The sequence below is a fragment of the Rhinichthys klamathensis genome, unplaced genomic scaffold (genome assembly GCF_029890125.1).
Source record: "Rhinichthys klamathensis goyatoka isolate OS25496 unplaced genomic scaffold, OSU_Roscu_1.1 h1tg000444l_1, whole genome shotgun sequence".
Taxonomy (NCBI): domain Eukaryota; kingdom Metazoa; phylum Chordata; class Actinopteri; order Cypriniformes; family Leuciscidae; genus Rhinichthys; species Rhinichthys klamathensis.
This window is the reverse complement of record NW_026606939.1, coordinates 278,630-306,371: the sequence shown is the minus strand read 5'-3', so window position 1 is coordinate 306,371 and position 27,742 is coordinate 278,630. Positions and strand designations below refer to the sequence as shown.

The following is a 27,742-nucleotide window of genomic DNA, read 5'->3' as shown; positions in this document are numbered from 1 at the left end:
TTGTGCCGGAGTGTAACTCCACACCTCCGCCAGCCTACAGATAGCATCAAGAGAGAGCCGTCCCATCACACAACCTTCAAAAACATGACTGAAGGTGGAAAAAAAGCTGCGGAACTGGTTGTGCGCTCTCCTTTTCCTCCTTTTCCTTTTTCATTCCCTCAACGGGTTCCTTTAATATTAATAGTGGCAAGGTAACAATTCACAACACGGTTTAATTCGTTAACATTAGTTAATGCATTAGGCATTATGAACTAATAATGAAAAATGCTTTTTCCGGCATTTATTAATCTAGGTTAATATTAATTTCAACATTTCATGAGGAAACATATTTAAACAATGACAAATATTTTATGTATGAAAACGAAATCAGGGAAACTTTTTGACCTAAATATTAACTGTGATTTCAACACATTTGCATGTTCACGGTTCTCCAATGTTAATTAAGGGTCGTGCGACGTACCTGCATGATCAAATATGGAATAAAAATACAAATAAAATAATAACCCAAAAATAAAAATTCTGTCATCATTTATTCGCCCTAAATGTCTTACTAAAACCCATATGGCTTAAAAAAATAAAAAGGAGAAATTCTGATGCTTAGCTCATTCAATGACAGTGAATGGGAACTCCAAAAATGACATAAAAACATCATAAATGTACTGTAAATTTGATTTGTTTGCTATAGTCCCAATCTTCTGAAGCCAAATGACAATTTTGTGTGGGAAAATGACTGAAAATTAAGTCATTATTCCCCTCAGCTGCAGCTCTCAAATCTCATTTCAATCATTCCAAGTCTGTCGTCAGTGAAAAAGCAAACGCCATTGTTTCTCATAACTCATGCATGTTTGAGATTTGAGAACTATGGCGAAGAGAAAGATTTTCAGTGAGGAAGAATGGCATACGATAACTCTGAATATGCTGTAGTGCAAATGAGATTTGAGAGGTACAGCAAAGCAGAAGACAGACGGTGAAAAATTACATACATTTTGGCATTTTGTGTTTTCGGTGTATCTGGACAAAATATGCATTCATTGCATGAAAAAAAAAAAACATCTCTGAGATATTCTTTGGGACAACACTAGGGTGAGTGAATAGCTGCTTTTCCACTATCGGGCCAGTGTGAGCCAGGGCTTAAGGGCCGTACACACCGGGACGAATATCGGCGCGAGTTATTCGCCAGCGTTTCAACGCGTTTTTTGTGTTCACACTCAAGCGATTCTCGCTGACGATGAGCCGAGTGAACATGCAAATTCATTCCCTGACATTAGATGGCGCCCATTTGCTCTGCAACACCACTCCATAACAGTTCTCTTTTATCAAGATTTTTGTAGTCGCTGTTGCGTTTGTCATATAGTTCTTTATGTTCCGACAGCAACGAGACCAGCAGCAGCTCTACATTCATCTTGCCTAGCATCTTCCTCGTCTTATTTCTTCCCGGCAGTGTAGACGCTACTGGGCGTATATCTTCTTCGCCGTTACGTATGTGTGCTCGGCAAGACCGTTTTGTGTTTGAGCGCCCCCAAGTTGTGTTTTACTGTAACTTCAGAAGCTCCAGACACGTGAGCAAAAGCGCCAATCTCATTGGTCGGATAGTTTTTGACGCGGCGCATCAAACTAAAAAAACGAACCCGAGGCGGTTTTTAAAAAATGGCGCATTTACGCGTGGCGTTTTTTGCGTCGGTGTGCACACTCACATTGGCGCCCTTTGTTTAGTCACGAGGCGTAAAACGTCGGCGAATATCGCGCGCGAAATTCATCCCGGTGTGAACAGGCCTTAACAGCGTGCCGGGCGGGGCCAATAGCCTCGGACCTGGAGCCGAAAGTCCAAAATCAAGCTACGTTTTCACTGTCGGGCCATTAGCCCCGGAGCGCTATCCTAAAACATGCCTCTCTGGAATAAACGTCACAAAACCTCACCATTTCACCAGCATTGGGAAGCTAGGTGACTGAAAACTAGCAAGATCGCAAAATGAACATGACAGACTTAAAAGACTCTAGCATCAATATTTGATTGCCCCGAAAGAACCCCCGAAAAGGCCCGATCAAGCCCCGGAAGTGGCCCTGGCACACCCCCGCTTTTGCTCTGACAGTGTAAACGCATCTAATGATGAATTTTCATTTTTTGGGAGGTGAACTATCCCTTTAAGCGTAGTGCATTAGGAAAAGGCCCCACACCCAATGCTTTCTTCTTTGAGTTTCTTTAATATACACCTGAGCTGTGTCAAGTCCTGCCCCAGTCAAAAGGATTAACCTCGAGCAAACAACAGGCCACATTGTCCCGCTTGTCAGGCGAAAGCTCGCATTACCAAGTTCAATAGCGCCCTGGCAGACGGAAGCAAGGGACATCCCCGTCTTTCTCTCAACCACACACACACACACACACATTCCTCCAACGACAAAAATCACAGCACTGCTGCTATGAGCCGATCTATTCCCGTCTCTTAGACGGATCCGTGGGACTGTCAGGGCCGGAGAATAATGCGGCCCGGGAGGAGGGAACCTGCGGCTTTGATCAGGACGAGCAGGAACTCTCTTTGAAGAGCCTTTCTTTCTTCGAGCTCCTCTTCCATTCTCTCCAGGCTGGAGATAGACTGAGATAAATCACCCTCATGTGCAACCACCCATGCAAAACACATGCACTTTAAAATGCGCTTTGTTATGGGTTCGTGCACGCTAATGGAAAGCGCAGACACGCAGTCTGAAATCTCTTTTTTAGGACTGTTTAGGGACACAAACTTTTCCATCTACTGGTTATTGATTTTAGTGGAGGGGAGTAACTGACTAACAGCAGCAACATAACTAACTTTATTTTTCAGCAGGTTGACAGTATCTCAGCATTTCTATTAACAAGCTGTTTTTCGTGACAAAGATGCTTGTTTTTTATATTGCAGACATAAATATAGAGTATATATAAATATATGTGTGATAATAAAGGCATATATTTTTGCAGTCCAATTGATTCATCTGGATTAATCAAATCAAACAAAAGGAAGAAAGAAAGAAATTTTTGGAGGAAAGAAATCAATACTTTTATTTATCAAGGAATAATTAATTTGATAGAAAGTGACAGTAAAGACATTTATAATGTTACAAAAGTCTTTCGAACTTCCTATTCATCAAAGAATCCTAAAAAAAAAAAAAAAAAAAAACTGTACAACTGACAGACCAACAACTGTTTCAACATTGATAATAATAATAAATGTTTCTTGAGCATCAAATCCTCATATTATACTGATTTGTGAAGGATCATTTGACACTGAAGACACTGACACTGGTGATGCTGAAAATTCAGCTTTGATCACAGGAATAAATTACACTTTACTATATATTCACACAGAAAACAGCTGATTTACACTGGAATAATATTTAATACTATAACTGATTTTTGTTGTATTTTTAATCAAATAAGCGCAGCCATGGTTAGCAGAAGAGAATTCTTTTAAAAGTATTTAAAATCGTACCGACCCCAAACTTTTGAACGGTAGTGTATATATATACAGAATATATATTTAATCTGTATATATACTGTACAGATCATGATTTCTTCACATGTTTTGTTCACTGTATTAATACACACTTAAGATGTATGTTGTGTATATACTGTATACACACACACATTTATCCATATTTATATATAAATATATGTTTATGTTTGTCAGCACTTATACTGTACTAAATGCAACTATTTGCAATAAAATAAAAAATATATACTCACATGCACACATACATATATTTTGGCGTATAGTTACATTTAGTGTAAATTATAATCAAGATATATATATATATACACACACAGTATATACACACACACTACATACTATGTGTGCATTTATATATAAGTGTGTGCATATGTCTGTGTGCATATACACATTATCATTTACACCAAATGCAACTGATATAAAAAAAGGTTGCATTTTATGTAAATTTGTCTGACGTCTTGCATCACCCTAAACGAGAACCTCGTTGTGATTGTTTCGCATCAGATAAACACAGCTATGCCTAATGTTGTTAACTACTTTTGCAAAAATGGCCCGTTCTTTATCTACTAACAGGTCGTCTCGCCCCAAACTCAGTCCATTGGGACACAAGTTGACATGTCGGGCATTTCAAAGTAGTTTCTCCAACCCTCCTGAGAAGAAACCTACCGAGAGGACTGGCCATCCAGTGGACCACCACAGCCGCCTGGCTGTCACATGACAAGTGACTGTAGGTGATGTTGTTCACTTCATGGATGGCGTGTTTCCCCAGCAGATTCCAGTTGAGAGAGCAATCTAATTGGGATAAAAAGAGCAGGAACACAGAGAGAGAGAGAGAGAGAGTTAAATAGAAAGACAGACAGTGTTTCCCTGTGAGAACATCGGTGAGATTCTTTGGCAAGCTCTGAGAGAAAATATGCAGCCATGCGAGAAGACACTATTTCCCCACCCCCTTCCTTCCTTCCTTATTTCTTTCTTTCACTACTTTCTTTCTCCTCGGCGACTACAGATAAGCAGGTAAAAGAAGAGGAGCAGTCGCTTGTGTCCCTCACACCCCGTCGCTCTTTTTTACGCAAGCCTTATTGTGATGCTAATGAGAATGGCTTTGAGCCGAGGCCCGTTCCCGTTCGTAGTCACACATAATGGGGATTGAATGCGGAGGAAAAATCAGGATTAGCTATGAGAAACTTGACTTTTCATCGCTTAAGGGGCGGACAAGAGCTCAGGAAGCTTGACTGAAACAACGTCAGGCATTAACAAGAGAATAAATACTACATCAAGCCAAGCAAAGAGAATCAATTAAAGTTAATCTCACACAGAACATGTCATATTTTCCCACAAAAATCACATTATATTTTATATAATATTACTATATTTTGCTTGAAAGGCAAAGAGTGTCATTTTTATGGCACTAGCATCAGCAACTGGAACTGTTTTCAAATAATGACTGTTTTCAGACAGGTTGCCTAAACATCTTCTATTGGTTGGCCAACAGATAGTCCCGTTCCAAACTCACCCCATTGGTTGAGTCAACGTTGCTCAAATAAACAGAGTTTTGAGAGGAAGTATTGGAACATCGCAAAATATTACACAAGCTTATGCTTATATTTAGTACTTTTTTTAAATTGTGACAATATTTTAATGACAATTAAGCACAATTCCAACCCAATTCTCATTATCATAATGCATCCTTTTTTGGTTTATTATATTTATTTTAATTTGCACTGATTTAAATAAAAATAATTATAATATTCTTAAATTATTCTTATTATCATAATGCAAAATAAATAATTAGATATTATTTAATTGCATCGATATGTTTTTTGTTTATTTAAATGTACACCGATTTAAATAAAACATTTTTGTATTAAAAAAATAAAAAGTATTTTCCCAAAAAACTGTCATTATCATAATGCAAAATTATTAATATTATAAATATTTTTAATTGCAAAGTATTAATGCATTAATGTAGTATGCACACTGCTTTTTTGTAATTTATGCAGATTTAAATAAAACTAATTTTATGCATCTAATTTTTTTTCTTATTTTATAATCTATGCAAGAGTTTGATTTGTGATTTAATGAAAAAGAAAATGTCCAGGTGCATGACAGTAATGAGAATTTAATATTAATGTCCCAGTGTTTTTAAGGTGCCAAATCTTTTTTTAAATCTGTTGTTTTGGGTTAAAAATGTTTTCACTAGATCCATACATTAACAGTGCAGTTAAAGAGAGGTCTTACTGTCGTTTCGAAACGTGACTGCGAGTTTGCGACCGCTCTCATCGGCGCTGGACGACTGCGTTCCCTAGAGAGAACAGGAAAAAGAAAATGTTTTATTACACAACCATGAATGCAACATCTGAAGTTCACTGTAATGGCAGCATTAGAGATGTCTGAGAGACAAACAGTAACTTGTGTAACAGGAATGTGCGCTCGAGCCTTCAAAACCAGCAGCACTTCATGTGGTGACAGCCGCAACACACAATCCCACAATTATCAGAGTCCTGGCGCTCAACAACACAGCGCTCGCTCGCTGCCAAAAGACAAATATAACCCTTTATACACACAGCACGGCATCGGCCGACCCAGAATCAGCCGTTTAAACTCACACGACGAACTCAGGTGAGATAATGAGGGGTTACGGCTGACTCGAGAGCAGCGCTTAAAGGTGTATAGGAAAGAAGTCAAAACAAATACGCTTGCGTGACAGAACCAGACAGACTCGAGAGCTCTGTAATCAGCGTGCCAGATCAGGGCGGATGTGGAAAAACAGAAAGGAAGATACATAAAATATGGATTATCAAATAAAGCGACGGGTGTTCGCGACACTAAAGAGGCCTTGTTCTCGAGGCCACGGCGCTCGTGTGTGTATCTTCACAGATCTGATCATATTCCTGGTGTTATCTGGGATAAAGTTGTTTGACATGACGGGACGAGAGACATTCACTCCCACCCAGAGTTAACATGCATACTTTAAAATACTGTTGTTCTTTACCGTTTAATCATCACATGATAATTATTGCCTAATGTTAACATTTTAACATTAAGACCTTCAACAAGAATCTCCATACTTCATTTTGACTATGAAGATTAAATGGGGCACAAAATTTGTACTTTGCATAGTTTATATTTGGATGCAATACAGGATCCCAAAATACAACTTTGATACCATTGCTTTTTTTTTTTTTGACATTTTCCATGAAACAGTAAAAAAATGATTTTCAAAGTTGTAACTAAAACAAAGATTTTTGTACTATTTCAGTCTTTCTACTTCAAAATTTCTGATTTAATCCATTGTGTTACTTGCCGTTCCTTTATAATTAATTATGAAATTTAGATCAAACATTTTTAAGATTACCTTTATGGAAAAATAATAATGCTGGCCAATGATTTTCTACTTATTTTTACCCTGTAAAAAGAAAGCACTGTCAAAACAAAACAAATAAACGTGAAAAGTTGGATCATAAATTGGATTGACACACCATGCACCTGTTTGGTTCACTCTGGGAATGCAATTTTCAATGCGGATCTGTTTTTATCCCGAGTTGGAGCATCTCTACTCCCCGTACAATCAATTTCTTTCTCTAAACACATAAATCATCCATAGTTTTCCTAAACGCTCTACTGGAAACAATCACATAACCAAAGACAAACATGACAGAAGACTTCAGCGTGTGCATGTAAAAACTATTTCAAAACTACTTCTCTGCTGCCAATCCAGTAAATGTCAATGATATTTTGCTTACATTAGAATAAACTATGCAGATATGCATCATGGGAAACTGTAGACTGGCTGCTTTGCATGAATTATATGTGGGAAACTGCTTACAAATTGCAGTTTGAAATGGTAAGTGAGCAGATTTATGGACTAAAAATAATGCAGCAAACAACATAATTCACAATTAACGCAAACCGTGAGCTGCTACTAAAACGGTGTGAGTAAACTACTCCACATATGCTCAAGACTTTGACTAATCTGTCTTAATGACATCCTCTGGCCCATTTCCACAGGATGTACACTGATGAGGGCGTGACCTCTTGACCCCGGGAGTCTCGCTCACACCATACCTGGACCAGATGTACAACTCCAGACTAACAGACCAAGGTTATTAGAGTAAAAACTACAACTACATGCGTGTTACTTGAAATAAAGATGAAAAAATAAATAAAAAATCAAACTTACTGAAGAAAATTTGAAGTTGAAGGACTAAAATTACAAACTGGACATAAAAACTTAAACTGAACTAAAAAATAAAATAAAAGCTCAAATAAAAATAAATGAACCCTAAAGAGTAATATTACAAATAATTAATTAAAATGACTAAAAAAAATACTTAAAATAAAAGGAAAACTTATAAATATATAAAAATAATAATAATACTATTTATTAGTATTATATTAATCAATTAAAATATAAATATCTTAAACTTACTTAATTTAGTTGCCAAAAACTCGACTAATTTTGGTTAGTTTAAGTTGAAGCACTAAAATTACTAACTGAAAATCAATACAAAACTAAAACTAAATAAAAAAAATACACCTAAATAGTAATAAAAATAATAAAAATGACAAAAGCACATACCAAAATTACTAAAAATTAAATTAAACAAATTATAAATATAAAGCTAATTTAAAAATAATAATAAAAAATACAATAGTGGATAAATAATAGACACAGAATATATAGAGCATAACTTTTCCTAGTTTTCTATGGATTATATTTAGTGTTAGTGATTTAAACAAAAAAACCCTAACACTGAGTATTAGCATTTTCCTTCACATTTTCCTATAAAAAGCCTACACTGATAAAAATGATTTTGTGGTGAAGTAAATACTACAGAAAAAAACAATGTAATTTACATGAAAAAAGTTAGTTCAGGCAAGAATAAAAAAAATAGGTAAATTCTATAGTAGTACTCAATTCAATCGTGTAGAAATGAAAGCGTAAATATCAACATTATAAAATTAAGTAAAATTACTCAACTTTTCTGATACTGGTGTTCCCATCATGCACTGGGCCTTGAATAATTAATGAGGTTGATTTATCACTGTTTTCCAGCTGTATTTACACTATTTTATCATTGCTTTTGTTGTTAGGATTAGTAACTTGCCATTTTGTGACATTTGGAGTTCATTTTCGACTTAAAATGACACATTCAAATACAAAAACGATCCATCAAATGTTACCGTCATTGTTTATTGTGTACCAAGTATTGAGGTCTCAGCGTTCACACATACAACTTCTGAAATGTAGATATGGTGACACACTATATCTATCAAATTGATTACTTAGTCTTAGACGTGTCTAAGTAAATCATATACTTAAAAAGTGAAATCTAAATCAATGTTGTATTGAGTGAAATGTATTACAAAGAAAAATTCAACCAAATAGATATTACTCAACCTTTTATTAGCTTAGTAAAAATTACTTAATTTCTTTAGTTACTTTCACTTAACTTAGTTAAGTAGAGTTTACTTAATTCTATGTGTGAAATTTACTCAAAAAATATTAGTGCAAAAATTTGCCTTGAAAAAATTAAGTAAATTTGACTTATTGTTTTTTTCAGTGTAGTTCCTGATCATGATGTCCAGGAGCATTAGTGGAAAAACAACACTGGGAAAACTTTCCTGAAGGTTTAATGCTGCACTTAATGAACTGAGGGGAATGAAAGCACAAACTAATTTGGCTCATAGCCCTTGGCCTCGCTTTTAAAGCCAGAGATTTGAGGTAAAGAAAGCCTTTACTGCCTGCAGAAGAAGGGGGAGACTGGCTGATTCCTCATTTAGCACCAGAATAAAGTGAGAAAGCCAGCAGCTTTAGAGCCGCACTAATGGCTCCTGCCATGCTGTCCTGGGGTTGTTTTAGCACCGAGGGCCCAGCAGGGTCCCGAGGGTCACGGCAGACACACACACATCTGCTGCCGGGACTGTTACACACCTGCAGATAATCAGAGGAGCCATTCTGACCACTGACTCACACCTCTCAGAGCCAAGATTTAAGAATCCTAAAAAATACCATTGCAACAATCATCTAAATAAAAAAGTCAATGCATGCATAACTAATGTTCATATTAGGGTGATGGTGGTTTGAACAAACCATTTAAACTTTCGCATGTGACCCAAGACATGCATTAAAACCTCCATTGTTATGCATTTGTTCACCAAAGCATATTACAATGCATTTAAGGTATACATTTTATTAGTTCATGCATACCATGATCCACTCTGTTACAGAAAAATGGTCAGACTTACAATTTTTGCCCGTCAGATAATGAAATGAGTGGGGAAAATCCCAAAGACTTACTTTAAAAGACCAATCTAAAGCCTAAATTATACTTTGATCCGCGCACTGTCAACATGACATAATTTTCATCATCGGGAGGGTCCGTGGACATCCCCATTTTTGTGTCCACGCAGATGGTGCATGTACAACAGTAGGCCACCATATCGATATCTATTTTGATTATATATGTTATCGTTATCAGCCAAATAAAAAAATTTGGCCAAAATATATTAAAGCTGATAAATAATGTATTATTTCTTTCAGCTGAGGCACTTCAGATGCGCACTGTTCAACATGATGGTTTTGAATTGCTTGAAATATGATTGGAATCACATCAAAAAGGAAAATACAGTTCAGTGCAATACAGTCATATCGGCTACATAACATTATAATCAGAACATCATTATAATTGTGTGTTTGGGACGTGGCTTTTAGTGGTGAGACTTTTTTTTTTTTGTAAACAGGCTTTCAAAAATTATTTAAAAATTCGGATTTAGATTTATCGGCCATTTTATTGGTTATCGGCTTTCAAATATAAAGAATTATTGGTTTCGGACAAAATTTACATCACTAACAACAGCAAAAGTGATTTGAGCCCTTGAAAACAAAATTCCACTAGAAGGTGTGTGTGCGCGAACCACTGATCTATATAATGACTGGATAGCTCATGACGTTCTAAACTGCCACCAGGCAGTGAAGCCACCGGAAGTGTTCGAGCGGCCATCTTACGATTCCCTACCAGCAGAGGGCTCCAACGGCCGTTATACAGAGATCGGTAGGTCCGACGGCACTTTTAAGATGACCCGCTGCGCATCAACAAGTGTAAAACGAAGATCACAAAAGGATCTTGAAAAACTGCTCACAGGTTGTACTTTAAGCCCATACATAGTAATTTATATGCACAATTGTCGCTATTTCCGTGTTGTTTAAAAAAAAATTATAGCCTACTGTGCATTCTTTCACAGACGTATTCAAGTTTAAACCCAATAAACGTATTATTCAATGCATTACTTCTTATAAATTTAATTAAATGCATATATAATATTTTCATGTCAATCCGTGTTCAGTTTGACCACGAACCATGCGCTGTCACTTTAATTCAGCGCCTGCAGCACAAACGATCTCTGCACGCACCGCACAGGACGGGAAAACAGTGAAAGCTCCAACCTGTTGACATGGGTATGGTAAAAATATGCACTGCAAACGGAGTAGGCCTATGTGTAAACCCCTTATTTACACTGCACACATCTGCGGCGCATTATGGCTCCGACAATGTTTTATTCCTACATTCACGCGGTGTCAACTCACACCGGGAGCATTTCCAGTGATTTGCCGATTTGTGGGCGCGATCAGCTCCGGTAGCCGTGTCGCAGCTGTAAACGCGCCGCAGACGTGTGCGGTGTAAATAAGGGGTAAATAAGAGGTAAAACAGGTGTACATTAACCCAGACAATTTGTATAATGCTTTTCCTGGACATGTTCTTGCTAACTAATCAAATACTTGAACAGACTACAGATCTATCTCTAAAACACAATCAGAAAGAGCTAAATTTTAAGTTCACAATTCACATATACTTAATTTTTAGTAAGCAGGAATCATTTCCGACTTTAAACAAATACCCATTTAAATGCTTAGGATGTTTGCGTTGTAAGACTGTTCAAAAAGACTTTAGATTTAAAGACGGTGTCTCGTTATGCAATGTTTTCTCAGTCAAATCATACAATTTCCTATTGATTCAATAGAACGCGTGAGCTCACTAGGGAATCACAATATGGCGGCGCGGTGGCTTCACTGTTTATGACGTCATGAGCTATCCAGTCATTCTATATAGATCAGTGGCGCGAACGCATCTTTCCACGCTCACGGCCAAAGAGTATACTTTGTAAGGAGTGTGGAACGTGGAAAATCAAGTATTTAATGTCATGCAAAATTGCCTTTCCTTGAGTTTAATTGCACATCTTCCAGGTCTAGCTCTCTCTCTATGTGCGAATGAGTGTTTGTGATGAAGGAAGGGGTCTATGATGTGACACATTCCTCCTAACAAGTCTGTCACACTCTCCCCGACACCCTTTTACGACCTTCCTCAACAAGCAGCAAACCCTCCCCGTGTACCTGTGGGCCGTCGGTCCCGCTGAGAGGAGCCGGGGCTTGAAGACCTTCAGCAGTCGCTCTGACGTCTCGGCCCTCGTCGTTGCTAATAGCCCCAGCAGTCATTTGGCATCCTAAAACTTCAAATGGACAGTTTGGGCCGGGGGTGCTGCGATGGGGCCCGTAAACTTGCTGCATCCCATGTGGCAAATGAGCAGAAATGTTGCCCGTGAGGTAAAACAAGGAGGTCAGACCCCGGTCAAACAAGGGTCCCCGCGCTTTATTAGGCCTTATTAAGTGATTGTAAAAGAGGGAAGACTGTGTGCCTTTTGTTTAATGACCGGGGTCATTAAACGCACCGTGGACATTAAGAGAACACACAATGACTCAAGTCAAGACCAATCTACAATTACAAAAAAATGCATGGTAAAACTTGAAGCATGATTTTGCATGTGTTACTATGGTTATCTGGACATGTACCATAATGCAATGTTTTTCTAATCATGTACTGTAGTAATACCATGGTACTATTACTGTTCACCATTTGAAAGGTGATTTTGTAGGCCAACACTAACAAAATAAAGTACCAAAAACCATCTAACATCCCGTCAGTAACATGTTTTTAGTCAGTATTATCATGATATACCATGGTACATGAATACATACTACTGTTCAAAAGTTTGGGGTAAGTAAAAAGTGAAATATTATTACTGTTTTCTATGTGAATATACGTCAAAATGTAATTTTCAGCATCATTACTCCAGTCTTCAGTGTCACATGATCCTTCAGAAATCACTCTAATATGATGATTTGCTGCTCAAGAAACATTTCTGATTATTATCAATGTTAATCAAACATTTGTGCTGCTTCATATTTTTGTGGAAACTGTGATACATTTTTTTATTTTCCAGTATTCTTTGTTGAATAGAAGGTTCTAAAGAACTGCATCATAAATGTCTTTACTGACACTTTTGATTCATTTCATTTTGATTTGATTTAAAGGGATAGTTCACTTTGAAATTAATTTTTGGTATGTTTTAGCTTACCTCAAGGGCATCCAAGATGTAGGTGTCTTTGTTTCAGCAGTAGTTTCAATTTTGATATTTTTAGGTCAAACCGTTCTTGTCTGTCAGTCATATAATGCAGGTCTATGGTCACCACCTCAAAGAGCATGCACAGAGAAGTCCAAATTAAACATGATTTAATGACTCGTAAATGTAAGTACACATTGATGGCCTAAGACACGAAACGAGCGGTTTGTGTGAGAAAACGAACAGTATTTATATTGTTTTTACCTCTTGTAAACACAGTCACGTCCAAGTGATCTGAGGGCGCCGGCGCTTCGGTCTGCGCAAGCGCCGGAAGTGAAAACTCACCACTCCCGGATGCGATATTTTTTTTCACAGGATGGTAGGGGAAGACTCATGAATATTCATTAGGGAACTCATCCCTGATTGGTCTGATGACCTACCCCCTAACCCCGCCCCTAAACCTACCAGTCACTGGGGTTAAGACCAATCAGGGATGAGTTCCCTAATGAATATTCATGAGTCCTCCCCTACCATCCTGTGAAAAAAAATATCACCTCCCGGATGAGTTCGCGCAAGCATACGAAATTGTTTTCTTTTACGACGGTTTAAACATCCCGGATAAGCGCAAATTAGTACCATTTTAATCAGCCGTCTTACCTACAATCTGTTCTGTGTAAACAATGAGTGACAGGGTATCCGCGGGGTCTTGAAAAGTATTAAAAGGTGATAAATCAATTTTGGGAAAATTAAGACCCTTAAAAAGTCTTATCACGGCTTTATAAAGTCTTACATTTTGAAAGTATTTTTTCTGAATTAGCTGTCCAACAGTTTGAGTCTCAAAAACATCGTAAAAGTGTGTGAATTTAGTCATTTTTATTAAAAAAAATGAAGAACTGAGGCACATGTCAGCATGATTGTTGTTGAGGGTGGAGCAAAGTTTTGTTTTTTAATAAACTTTACTTTGATTTACTATCCCAGCCTATTTGATTTTTTTTTTTTTTATCAGAGTGGTCTATAGTCTTTATCACAAACTAAAACTGTTAAGTTAAAAGTATCACTGATGTAAATGGTTACAGCTTGAAGTGGCGGTGAGGTATTAAAAAATATTGAGAAGATCTTGAAAAAGTCTTGAAAAGGTATTAAAATTAACTTCAAGATTCCTGCATATACCCTGAGTGACGTACACGCGCGAGAGGTCACTTCCGGCGCTTGCTTTAATGCATCCTTCCTTGCTGAATCCATTACTTACTAAAAACGTAAATGTTTGAACAGGATTAATACATCATGATGCATATCAAATGTGTCATAGTAAGAGTTAGCTGAACAAGAAGAATGAAGATCAGTTTGAACCGTCCTCTGGTCACACACACACACACACACCTGGCAGGGGCGATAGAAGAAGCCATTATGGAGATGAGCTTTAGCTATTGTGCGGGATCAGGGACGCGAGCGTGTCTGGACAGAGTGACGGCAGGTGAAGGATAACGTGTTTCCTGTTAAACACCAAAGGATGATCTAACCAGGTGTTCCACCTTCCATATGAATAATAACAGTAATTATATCATCCGAAACGAGCATGGGAGCTGGGCTTCGTCTTTTATGCATTCATTACCTTTTATGTTTTCACAAAAGACTGACTTCTCGTCACGACACCAGAGCAAGTTAGTTAAATCCTACACTGTAAAAACATTATGATAACACTTTACTTAAAGCCTTTATATATAATGCATTATAAACATATATTTTAACGCATTAATTATGCCTTGTTAATCAGATCCTGCCCAACTCTCGAATGTTTTAAATCATTGTTAAAAACACATCTCTTTTCTTTGGCATTTCCTTCGAGTTAAGTTTGTTATTTTCCTGGTAATTTTAATTTTAATATCACTATATATCGTATACTGTAGCCTATATTATAAATGTTTTATTGTTGTACTTTATTGTGTGAGTAGTGTCCTGTTGTTGTATTTAAACTGTGAAGCACCTTGGTCAACTTTGGTCGTTTTAAGTGTGCTATATATATAAATAAAATTGATTGATTGATGATTGATTGTTATGGAGCTTATAATGCACTGTATGGTCTCGTGAATAATCATAACCACAGTTTTAATACTCACTTATCATGTTACATCTTTAGAAAGTATAATACATTAAAACACATGACAAAACCAATTTCAGATGTGACAAGGAATCTGCTAATATTATAATGCCTTTTAACTTGGATTATAATTATTTATGAAAGATATAAAGTAAAAAGGCATAAAGTTGAAGTAAATAAAAAACTAATATTATTGGAGTGTTTTACTATTTCAGTCTTGTTAACATTAGTTACATAATGAACAATACTTCTACAGCATCTAATCTTGTTTTTTACCAATACATTTTTAAAATAAAAAGCATCTGTTAACATTAAGTTAATGCACTCTGAATGAACTAACATGAACAAATTTGTTTTTATTGACTAACACTAAGGTTAATAAATGCTAAGATATGTGTTAGTTACTGCATTATGTTAAAAAGTGTTACTGTGAAAATCGTTTCTAAACCAATTTCTTTTATATTAATTGATAAATTGTCAGCTAGTTAGCACAATGTCCCATTCTGAAATGTTAACTTTTCTTACAATCTAATGCAATCCCCACACACATAATCAAAGCAGAGTGTTCCTTGCCTAAAAACTAAAAAGTACCTGGTTTGGCATCTAACCTCACACATGAAGCTGATTTAATGAGAACACTGCCAGCTATGTTACAAGTGTAGATGGTTCTTCTTAAGAACCCAATTAGCTGTAACCCATATGGAGACAACAGCAAACAAGCCAGCAGACCACACTTTTTTCAAAGGGCAGCAATGTGTTTGATCCTTCACTGCTTGAGTCTTCTCCCACCCGACTCGAGGAAATGCAGCCCTCTGGGGTTTTGCCCCTTGCATGGAAACTGAACATGCATGCTATCAGTTCCTATTAGCTGAAGGGTAGATAGTGCATGCTGGGATATCTGACCAGCGATGATCAATCAGAGGGACACTGCTGCTATTCTTTGGCCTTGGACCAGTAAAGGGGGGGGGGGGGGGGGGGGGGGGGGGACTAATCTCCCTATCCTGAGAACTTACTGAATTTCCCAGTGGCATTTGTTAGGATTACGCGTGACCTGCATCTGTGTGCTTGCTTTACAAATTCCCCCCGTTTATCAGAATAGACTGGTACCTATTTACAAGACACGATCTGCCTCGTATGGATCCCAGATGAATAAACTTCATGAATAAATATCACAGGAAAACAGCGCTTCAGTGTAACCTGAGAGTAAAGCTTGCTGCATGATTTGGGACGACAACGTTCAGCAATCCCTGTTCACACATCTGTGAAAACAACTAAAAATGCGATATTATTCAAGCCAGGCCAGTAGTTGGCGATGTCACTTTGTAAAGAAACACTACACATTTTTGTTCTTTTTCTTTTTTTGAAACATTTTCAAAGAAGAAAACAGTCACAATATATACACTACTGTTCAGAAGTTTGGGGTCGGTACGATTTTAAATACTTTTAAAAGAATTCTCTTCTGCTAACCATGGCTGCGCTTATTTGATTAAAAATACAACAAAAATCAGTTATAGTATTAAATATTATTCCAGTGTAAATCAGCTGTTTTCTGTGTGAATATATAGTAAAGTGTAATTTATTCCTGTGATCAAAGCTGAATTTTCAGCATCACCAGTGTCAGTGTCTTCAGTGTCAAATGATCCTTCACAAATCAGTATAATATGAGGATTTGATGCTCAAGAAACATTTATTATTATTATCAATGTTGAAACAGTTGTTGGTCTGTCAGTTGTACAGTTTTTTTTTTTTTTTTTTTTAGGATTCTTTGATGAATAGGAAGTTCAAAAGAACAGCATTTGTTTGAAATAGAATCTTTTGTAACATTATAAATGTCTTTACTGTCCTTGATAAATAAAAGTATTGATTTCTTTCCTCCAAAAAATAAAAATAAAATTCTCACTGACCCCAAACTTTTGAACGGTAGTGTACGAAGAGAACAATAGACGAAAAAAAAGACACAAGACAGGGGTATATACTGTAACTAATCAGAAAATATTACATATCAAAGGAAAAGATTAAAAGACTTACACATATTTCAGTTGTTTTTAAAGCCTTCTTGGTACACGAGTCAGAGATAGTCCCAAAGTAATGTTGTACTTCAGTAAGCAAAACATAGAAAAGTGGTTTCTGACCTGAAAATGTACATTTATGTAGGCTATATAAAATTTTGTCAAAAAAAAAAAAGAAGATTAAGGAATTGTGTAATTTTTCCTTTTTTCCCAGTTAACAACACTACACACCTATAGACTGAATATGTAACATGCATGATGTCACTGTTTTCACAAATTCCGATTTCACAAATTTATTTCTATCATTTTTAAAAACATTTTCAGGCCGACAAAAACGCCGCCGTCATGTAAATGAACGGCCAAAACGCATTTAGTTTTACGTTTTTAGTTGAAAATGGTGTTATGTAAAGTGGAAAACTGCAGGGTTAAAGCTTATACTTTGTCGGCAACAGGTTTGCAAACTTTTCCTCAGTAAAAATGGGGTAAAATGCACGTGTACGAGTTGTTATCAAATGCTCAAGCGACGTAACCTCACAGCGTTTGCAAAGTTGGGCGTGTAAATGAAATTGCGCTACACTATTGGGCAATTTCGATTTTGTTCTGATTAATCGTTCAGTCCCAGTAAAACTTATTTTTGCACATTTATTTTGCATGCATAAACATTATATTGCATGGCCGAGACCTCGTGGGCTAAAGGAAGGCTTGTGATAAGCGCTGTCGGACGCCGTAGAGTTAAAAGGGGTCAGAGTCTGCAGCAGCCGCTCTCCATCACTGTGTTTGTCTTACATGCACTTATGATATTGAGCTTCAGATCTCGCTGATCTGAGAACGCAGAGCTGCTCTCGGGGGGCTTGTTTCTCAGCGCTGTGAAAACAAACAGACCACTTCTCACTGTTTGTCCAACAAATTAGCCTACTTGGAATATAAAAGACCGAGCAAAGCAAGATCCGCGCTGGCTTGATTTGCAATGTTGTGACGGGGAACAGAAAGTCAAAATTGACTTTATTTGACTAAATACGCCCAATTTGCTTTAATACATGCTACTGGTCTTACTGTGAAAGATTTATGCAATATTAACCAAAAACCAAATGCATGGTTCATGATTCTGGATAAATTGAGAAATCACATGGAGATCACGATTCTCTCATGACTTTGAACAGACAACTTTAACAAAATACCATGTCATTTACTAGAGGTTCTGACAAAATGTTAATTACTGCGGTTTATTTAAAAAAATGTAATTATTTTTTAAATCGGTTTGAATGAATGATTCATTGACTCGTAAATTCTTCACTTGTTTCATTACTGAATGAATCATCGTTTTTGAACAAATTTCTTAAGTGAATGATTCAATGACAAATACATGTGTTTAACAGTCTCTTGTCGCCTCCTACTGGTGTAACGATGTAATGATACAGTCGTTTTTTGTTTTTTTTGAAACGGCAAGTTACTTTCAAAAGGTGGTTAACTTTGCTCCATTTTGATTTCTACCGTAGATATCAGTGTTTATATCCAAACTATAGCTAAACTTTATCCAAGTACTTATGAGATCATTTTAATTTAGGTAACAGAAATAACGATACTGTTAAAAAGACAGTTTGAGAAGCTGTGACACCGGCTCTCTCTGGATCATCAGCAGCGCAAACACAGATCTGATTTTAAGGTTTAATAGAAACAGGCGAATCGTTGTTATTTAGGAATAAGATTACGTGGGTGTTTGAATCGAGATCGCGATCTTTTAACGATTAATCATGCAGCTCTACTCTTATAGCAAACTGACATTTAAGTTTGCCATCTACGAACAATGCAACTAATCCAACTCAAGTCTTGAAAGAGACAAAAGTTCTAAATTCTATTATTATAATGATTTTTTTATAAAAATAACATTTTTAAATATATGAACTGCTAATATATTTGATACATTTAATTGTTGTACATTTCTTTAAAATGTCATTATTAATAAAAACTCAATTTACAACAAATTCACATCTTTTCCGTGACAAAATCAGCGAAATCCGATAAATTCTTCCCCAAATGTCCAAGCAAAGGAAACAAGCACCTTTTATCTTAGTGGTGTTTTATTGCAATTTATTGATTTTGTGATATTTTTGGAACTGTTTTTAACCCCCTGCTACTGTAGCACTTTGAGATTTTGTTGAAATGTAAAGTGCACTATAAATAAAATGTATTATTATTATTATTTTTACATTGGAGTTGACAAATGTGACCACAGCACAGCCTAGCTCAGCAGAGCTCGAACACACACTTCTCATTTCCTTAACTTGTGTCTCCAATTTCATATTCCCAAAAAAAAAAAAAAAAAGTCATTTTCTTGGACAATCAACATTGTGTTTGCTATCAGGTCCTGTTGTTATTATTAATCACCTTTATGTGCAACTTTCTAATGGATTTGTGTCTCAGCAAAGACTTTTGTTTGTCTTGAGGAGTCTGTGTTTAAACTTTACTGTGGTAAAGTGATAGTGTAACATGACGGATAATCTTGCATTGCTAACTTGCATACAAACTATATGTTTTTGTCTTCTTGACATCAAAAACACACATAGATCCAGATTGAGTTTCATGCATGTGTGGCGTGTTTCCGGCCGCCGCTCCTGAAGCTGCAGGTGATCATGTGGCATTAATGAGCAGGTATCAGCTTTCTTCATCTGTGTAATTATGGTCCTCTCAGAGCACGTCTGCAACGCAACGACGGCTACAAACATCCTGCACTAGAAGTAAATGAGGCCTTGTCCACACTAATACGTTTTCTTTTTCTCTCCGTTTTGGCCTTCCGTTCACTGAGACGGCGTTTTTATTAACCCTTTAAGTGCCACCCCCCTTTTTTTGAATATACATGAAAATGCACATTTCGAACTTAAATGGTTGTAATTCAAGAATGCTTTGGAATATAGACGTAAGATTGGTCTCGTTTTAAAGAAGACATTTGGCAGATTTTTGTAGAAGTGAAATAAATTAAGAAATTAAGAAAGTTATAGAAGTTTGAGTTTATGAAAATGTACAATGTAAAAAAATTAATTATTCATATTTTATATAAAATATATATTTTCAAAACCTGGGCGACTCTAAAACTGCAAAAAAATCAAAGCCAAAAATCTGAACAAGTTGTGTTTCAAATTTTAGGTTGATATCTCAAAAAATGAGCTTTCAAGTGAGATTTTGTTTGGGCGCAGTACCGAACGCTTCCACTTGGGCACAACCAGACTCCATTACTGCCCATATAAGGGCGCCTCCATTTCCAAATGTGTTTTGAGTGATATGAACCATTATTTCCACAATTTTCATACAATTTATGAAGTAGACATCCTATTCAGAAGTAATAGGAGAAGTTTGGCAGATTTTGATATGAATTCAACCTCTAAGAAACATAAAAAGAACACGCATGTGCGTTTTAGCTTCCTGCCACATCATATAATTTTTTTCTTTATATTTGAAAAAAAATTCAGACCTTTTTTTCTAAAATAATTGAATGGATGCTATCTTTTGAACTCTTGGCATGAAAACAAACTGAGGTTTCTACCCTTCTTTCATGATTTTTCATGTTCATCACTATTTCAAAATAAAGGTCTAATCACGCCTTAGGAGTATGAAAATATTCTTGTTGCAAATTGATAAATTACGGCTCCTTTGTAATTTATTTTGAAAATCACCAAATATGGAAACTAGAGATTGTAAGCTTTCAAATGATATATAGTTTGTCAAGATTACCGTAGTTTAGGTTTAGTATAGGATACTACTGTTTTAAAAATGTAATGGATTTGGGCCCAAACGCTCTCCAAAGTGGATAAATTTGAAAACGGCGTTTTCGCATTATAGTGTGGACTGTGAAAACGGCAGCATTTAAAGGTGCAATGTGTAATATTTCTGAGGATCTATTGACAGAAATGCAATATAAGATCCAGAACTATGTGTTCAGTGGTGTATAAAGACCTTACTCAATGAACCGTAATGTTTTTATTACCTTAGAATGAGGCATTTATATCTACATAACCGCGGGCACCCCCTTCTACGAAGGTCGACATATTGTGACGTCATGTTTCTACAGTAGCCGACAGCGAACACACAGCGTGTTTCCTCACTACCTTGAAAGAGAAGCCTCAGAAAGCTAGAAGCTAGCCATAGACACCGTGAGTAGTGACTTTTCCCTTGTCAGTGGTGTAAAATATGTAGTTGGATTGTTTCATGTAACTTAGTTCTTCTCCCTCGCTGTGTTATGGCTTTGGCAATCAGCTGATTAGTACTATTGACCGTAAAACAGTAACATTACAGGAGTCACCAACACGTCGATCGCGGTCGACAAGTCCATCTCGGAAGCATTTTAAGTCGTCCACGAAGAGTTTTCAAAACCAGAGAAAAAAAACAATATATGTATTCATTATTATTTATTAATTTGTGTTGTAAATGGTGTCTAGGGGATGCGGAGGCGCGCGCGCTGTTACAATCACGTCATTTTTGCCGCGCGCACCTTTTGCGTTTATGCGGACACGTCGAGTATAAACAAGGCTTTACGCTTTAGCTCAGCCACATCCCTACAGCATAACAGCTCATATTAGCCAGCTAAACTTTTACTACCCTGTTAGCAAAAATATGTAGTTGGATAGTTTCATGTGGTTCTTCTCCCTCGCTGTATTATGGGTTTGCTATGTGGGGAGAAATGTGCTGGTTACGTTCGTGAGACAATCAGCTGATTACTATTATTATATTATATATTAAGACCCTTGATCCTCACCTGACTATGGCTTTGTAAACTTTATCCATGATCTGGTTTATAATGGACTGTGGTACAGAAACTTGGCTTACTCTGGCTATTCTCTGCTGTCTCAGACGACGATATGTTTGTCCTGTTTTAGCCACCGTAGCTTCTTCGAAAGGGGGGGTGAGCAGTGGGCGGAGCCATTAGTGCAACTCGCAACCGAACCGCTAGATGCCGCTAAAATCTACACACTGCACCTTTAAAAACGATGATGCAAGATTAGTCATGTGACGCATATTGAACCCATAGATACCGGTAGTCATGTTTATACCACTATTGTGCCTGTTATGTGCTTTTCACTTTCACACTGTTGGTAAAATATGTTACTTTGCTCACTCTTCATATCACAGTCCTGCTAAGATGACTCACATTTGCTGTCCTGCGGTGAAACATGAGAGCGGTCACGTTTTAAACCAAACATATAATGGTGACTGAGTGCGACCTGGATGCATCAGTGAATGCGGAGATATTTTGCTAAATAAATTTATCCTGTCAGACGTATTGCGCGATAACTTTATTTATTTTTCCATCATCTCAGTGAGCTTTTGTGAGGATTTACACATGTGCAGTAAAGGTGAATTTAGCGTTTTCCAAACGTTTCTCATCAACACTGAAATGCCTGAAAACACTAGTGTGGACAGAAAGCGTTTTTAAACGAAAATGCTGTTTTCAAATGTATCCGGATTAATGTAAACGTACAGGTGAAACTCGGAAAATTTGAATATCGTGCAAAAAATCATTTATTTCAGTAATTCAACTTAAAAGGTGAAACTAATATATTATATAGACTCATTACATGCAAAGTGAGATATTTCAAGCCTTTATTTGCTATAATTTTGATGATTATGGCTTACAGCTTATGAAAGTCAAAATTAGAATATTGTGAAAAGTTTTCATAAGCTGTGAGACATAATCATCAAAATTATAGCAAATAAAGGCTTGAAATATCTCACTTTGCATGTAATGAGTCTATATAATATATTAGTTTCACCTTTTAAGTTGAATTACTGAAATAAATGAACTTTTGCACCATATTCTAATTTTTCGAGTTTCACCCATATAATGACACACTGGTCATGTAACTCTTTGTCTTTGTACAGACTGTTTTCATCATATCATCTCCAGAGCTGCAGTCAAAACAAAAGACATAGCAAATACATTCAACACAACTACATGAAACACTGTGAATTGGTGATCAAGTACCTAAAACTTTCAACTCTCGGCCTAAAGAGGAACCGGATGGGCAGGTCAGAGAGGGAACATCTGATGACGGGTCAGAAGCTGGAGGGCTTCAGTCTGCTCCCCTTAATGTCTTTCCTGTCTTCCCAGCCCATTCGCTCCCAAAAACGCTCCCATATGCCATTACATTCCCTCTGAGGAACTTAAACAGAGCACAGTCGAGGTGCACTTCCCTTCACATACACACAATGTAAACACCTACTGGACTGAATCATTATGAAAAATCATGATCAAATGTAAGTCTCAAATATGATCTTCAGGCTTCTGAGGATCATTTATTTGTTCATCTCTCAGTTATTATTGCATAGCATTATATGTTTTAAAACTACATAAAAGTAAGCATTTAAATATCATCTTACTAAGGCTTACTTTTAAATATCATCTTACTTATTGGGACATATGAATGACAACTGATATATATATATATATATATGCATTTTATGTTAGTTAGTAGTCTGTTATACTTTTATAAAGATCATTGATTTACATTACAAGCATCAGAATTTCATCATAAATATCATTTTTGCTGAATGATATTGAGGTTTTTTCCCTCCATTTTCTCACTATATTACACTATATGAGCCATAAAAGCCTGATGTATCAATTATGATACTCAACACAAAAACATATGCAAAAGGTTCAATAAGTTGTTCTGTTCTGTTTGTGTATCAAATTTATAGGCAAGACAAGTTAGTTTGTTTAGGCATGGTTTGTTGGGAAATTACAAACCTGCGCACACATATTCAAACGAATTTAACTATAGAATCAATTTTTAATGCGCATGTGAACGCCATCAGGTCACAGGTTCGCGTTTAAAGTCTGTTTAGAGAGAACGCCATCGTCTTAGTGGCCCCTAATGTAATAACAAATGATAATTTTGCGGGAAGTGAATCAATCAAAACCAACTTTAGTTGGAAATAACATTATTCAAAAATCGCTATAAAGCCAAAACAATCTCTGTTACCGTAAATTGTATGTTTATCTCTGTAAAGCTGCTTTGAAAAAATCTCCATTGTTAAAAGCGCTATCTAAATGAAGATGACTTGACTTGACTTTGTGACTTATTTCATGTGTCAGGCTCTCCAGAGGGAGTGTGTAAAGTGTGATGAGCACATGTAGATCACGCTCATGTGTTTAACAGACAGTGAACTTCCTAATGGGTTTTCCAGTCGCAAAACATCCAGGTAACGCTTAACTCAACCCACTGATCCAGGACCAGCCTTTTCTTTCAAAAAACACCCAAAATCTGAAGAAAGAAGTCATGATAAATGTCTGAGATCTGTGCTCAAAACATGCACGAAAACCACACAGTTCCCTGGACAGATCTGGCCTCTGAACCATGATAAACTGATTTGTGAACTTGTGCACAGTTGACCTGCACCGCCGTGCAACACGTGGCAAAGGTCCCGAACATCTGCAGGATTCATATCCGCTGGGATACAGCAAACTTAAAACATGAAACATAAATGGATTTCACAATCATAATGAACAAAACGTTTCGTGATAATGAGAAACAACATATTGTGATTAAGTTTCAGAGAGAATGTGTCTTAAGTTTTATAATATGACAAATATCGGTCTGTTTCTTGCACAGAAATATTATATGGCTTGATATAGCAAACAAGTCTTTTATTTTTTGTTTTTGGAGCTCATCGTATGCTTTTATGTTAAAAAAGCAGCGTGAACATCCTGCTAAACATCTTCAACAAGTAAATTATTTATGACAGAATATTCATTTATGAATTAACTCTTCCTTTACATTTTATTGGGTAAAAAAAAATCATGTTCTTAAGTTAGTTTAAGTATCCAAATAAACTAAAAGTCAATTTTGAGTTTATTTTTGCTGTATAGATTAGGGTTTCCCAAACTGGGTTCATGACGAAAAGCTAATAGTTCATTAAATCATAAAAAAATACAAATAAAATAAATAAATAATTATAAAACACTTACAAAATATTTATAAAATCAATGTAAAATAAAAATAATTAAAATAAAACACTCACTAAATATTTATAAAATCATAAATGTAAATGTAATCATAAATATTTTTTTAAATAGAAATCATAAAAATAAAATCATAAAAAAGTAACAAATAAAATAAAACACTCACTAAATATTTACAAAACCATAATGTACAATTAAAATAATTTTAAAATAATAAAAATAAAATCATACAAATTTAAATAAATTAAAAATAATAATAAAATAAAACACTCACTAAATATTTACAAAATCATAATGTAAAATTTTAATCATTTTAAAACAATTAAAAAAAATCATATAAATATTAGGTTAAATCAAATAATTTAAAATAATCAACATAAAACACATGCTAAAAATTATTCAATGTTATATATAAATTACATGCATATCATTGTGATCATGAACCAACATCAGAGAACCATGAACGCTATTGAAATAACAGGTTTGGAGGTTTGCCTGACAAACACGTTTGGGATTCCCTATTATAGAAAAGAATAAACACGTATTTTCATGTCAGCAAGACATCCACTTTAGTTTCGAGATCTTTGTTGTTTGGATTCTTGCTCTTTTGTCATCACATCTTGTTTTTATAATCGTTTGAAATTCACATTACTTGAAAAGGATGTAAACACAGCCGGCAGAAACGACCCGAAACAAGCCCAGACGTGACCAACATGAGAGAAACCCATCCTCAAAAAAGTGCTTTTACACTTCTATAGGCCTGGATTAACAGTGTGCGCTAATAAAACAGACATTGTGTGTCTGCCCTGCGAGAACAAGCAGCGATACAACAACGCACACCGAGAAAAGACACGGCCGAGAAGAATGACCTGCCGGATGACATTAACAAACAATGAATGTCTTCACAGGGAGGACAGAGGGCTTGTGGGATTTGAAGTTTTGGGTTTCATGCGTTAAGAATGCACCGCTGCCCAGAGGCTTCCAGAACTGCATGACCATGAAGAAGAGGAAGAGAAGGGAAGATCATCTCGCGGCTCTAATGGAAAACACAGAGGCTGTGCCAAGAACGACGGATGAGACACAAGAGAGGAGATCACATGCTGAATAACCTCTCAGCCTGAGGCACAGAGCCCCAAACACAGTGAACGCAGGAGCTTTTAGCTGCACGAGCTCAATTACACACGCTGTTGCAGTAGTTTTACTTCTTTCGCGTTTTGGAAAACACCTACGTGTTAAAGGGGTGGTATAATGCCCTTTTCACAAGATGTAAAATAAATCTCTGATGTCCCCAGAGTGTGTGTGTGAAGTTTTAGCTCAAAATACCCCACAGATATTTTTATATAGCATGTTAAAGTTGTCACTTTTTTAAGGGTTAGCAAAAACGCACTGTTTTGTGTCTGGCCCTTTAAATGCAAATGAGCTGCAGCTCCCGACACAGTGGGCGGAGCTTCAAGAGTGTGTGTGTTAGCAGCTCCGATTACCTCACGCAGACACACGCTAAAATGTCAGAAACTATTCTGCCTTTTATGTTCTTTGTTATTACGTATTTTCACAGTCTTGTACCTCAACCGTTTTACATCAAACTGCGACTTTCTTGACTTTAAAAAGTATCTTTTAAATTGACAAACATCATGTGTAATTCAGCGCACAATTCAAACGAAATAAAATATTTGTTGCCTCTCGCCATTGACTACCATACAATATTTTTCCGAAATAAGGTCCCATGGTGGTCGACCGGACGGGGAGGGACTTAGGCTCTCTATTCGCCTTATTTTCGTAAATATAGGTCCAAAACTTCCAGTTTTTGTGCGGCACTTCCGTTTCCTCGCTTCCCTGGGCTAACTAACGTTAGCTGAACTAAATTGGTGAACTATGTCGTGGGAACATTTCCAAAAATCGCTAAACAATCGAAATGGCAGGTCAGTGCCACACCCTCAAACTATTCACGAGTGGGAGGATGACATGAAGAAGTGGCCTCATATAACGTACGAGGACATATTTAACTATTTTGTGTTGTCCCTTGGTGCGGATGGGTCTACAATGCGCAATTACAAAAGTACAGAGGCGTATCAGTACCTCCACAGTGGAAAAGTTGGCAAGGTGTTAATCAATAAAAACATCGATGACCTGATATTCATGAAGGCTGATGTCCAACCAACCCAAAGCATGTCATTCTAGGAACTATTGGTGCTTTTCCACTGCATGGTACGGTACGGCTCGGCTCGGTACGGCTCACTTGTGGCGCTTTTCCACTGCATGGTACGGTACGGCTCGCTTTAAATGGTACCAACTCTGTCGAGGTTCCAAGCGCACCGTACCGACACTAAAATGTGACGTGAACACACTGCAGATCACTGATTGGTCAGACAGAATCGTCACTACCAGCGTCATTGTATTTGCGAGACATCAAACCCGCTAGATTTAAACAGCCAGTAACAGCCACCGCTGTAGCACCTGTTTTAAAACTATAGTTGGTTGAAGAAAAAAGAAAGAAAGAAAACTTCCAAAAAAGAAATGGCTGAATCGTGGTCAGTGGACAAAGTGCAGACGTTCCTCTCGTTGGTTGTCAAGGAGCGGATAAACTATAACGGTGAGACTGTATAATCCCACCCACTTTGAAGCGGTACTAACTGCAGTGGAAAAGCTAACCGAGCTGAACCGTACCAGCAGTGGAAAAGAGCCATATGAAAAGGTTCCTGCGGTGCGAAAGCCCCTTTAGTCCCCCAAAAGGCGTTCCTATAACTAAAATAGTTCCCAGTTCCTGCGGTGTGAAAACGCCAAAAAGCGGGTACTTTCGCTAATA

General features: G+C 36.7%; 1 protein-coding gene across 1 annotated transcript in view; it reads right to left on the bottom strand.

Moving 5' to 3' along the window:
- Window positions 1–27,742, bottom strand: part of il17rd (interleukin 17 receptor D) — a 53,323-nt gene that overhangs the window by 16,242 nt on the left and 9,339 nt on the right. The window contains exons 2-3 of the mRNA XM_056236288.1: window positions 5,718–5,781; window positions 4,146–4,271 (exon numbers count right to left, since the gene is read on the bottom strand). Of these exons, the coding sequence (XP_056092263.1) occupies window positions 4,146–4,271; window positions 5,718–5,781 (190 nt within the window). The remainder of the gene's footprint in view (window positions 1–4,145; window positions 4,272–5,717; window positions 5,782–27,742) is intronic.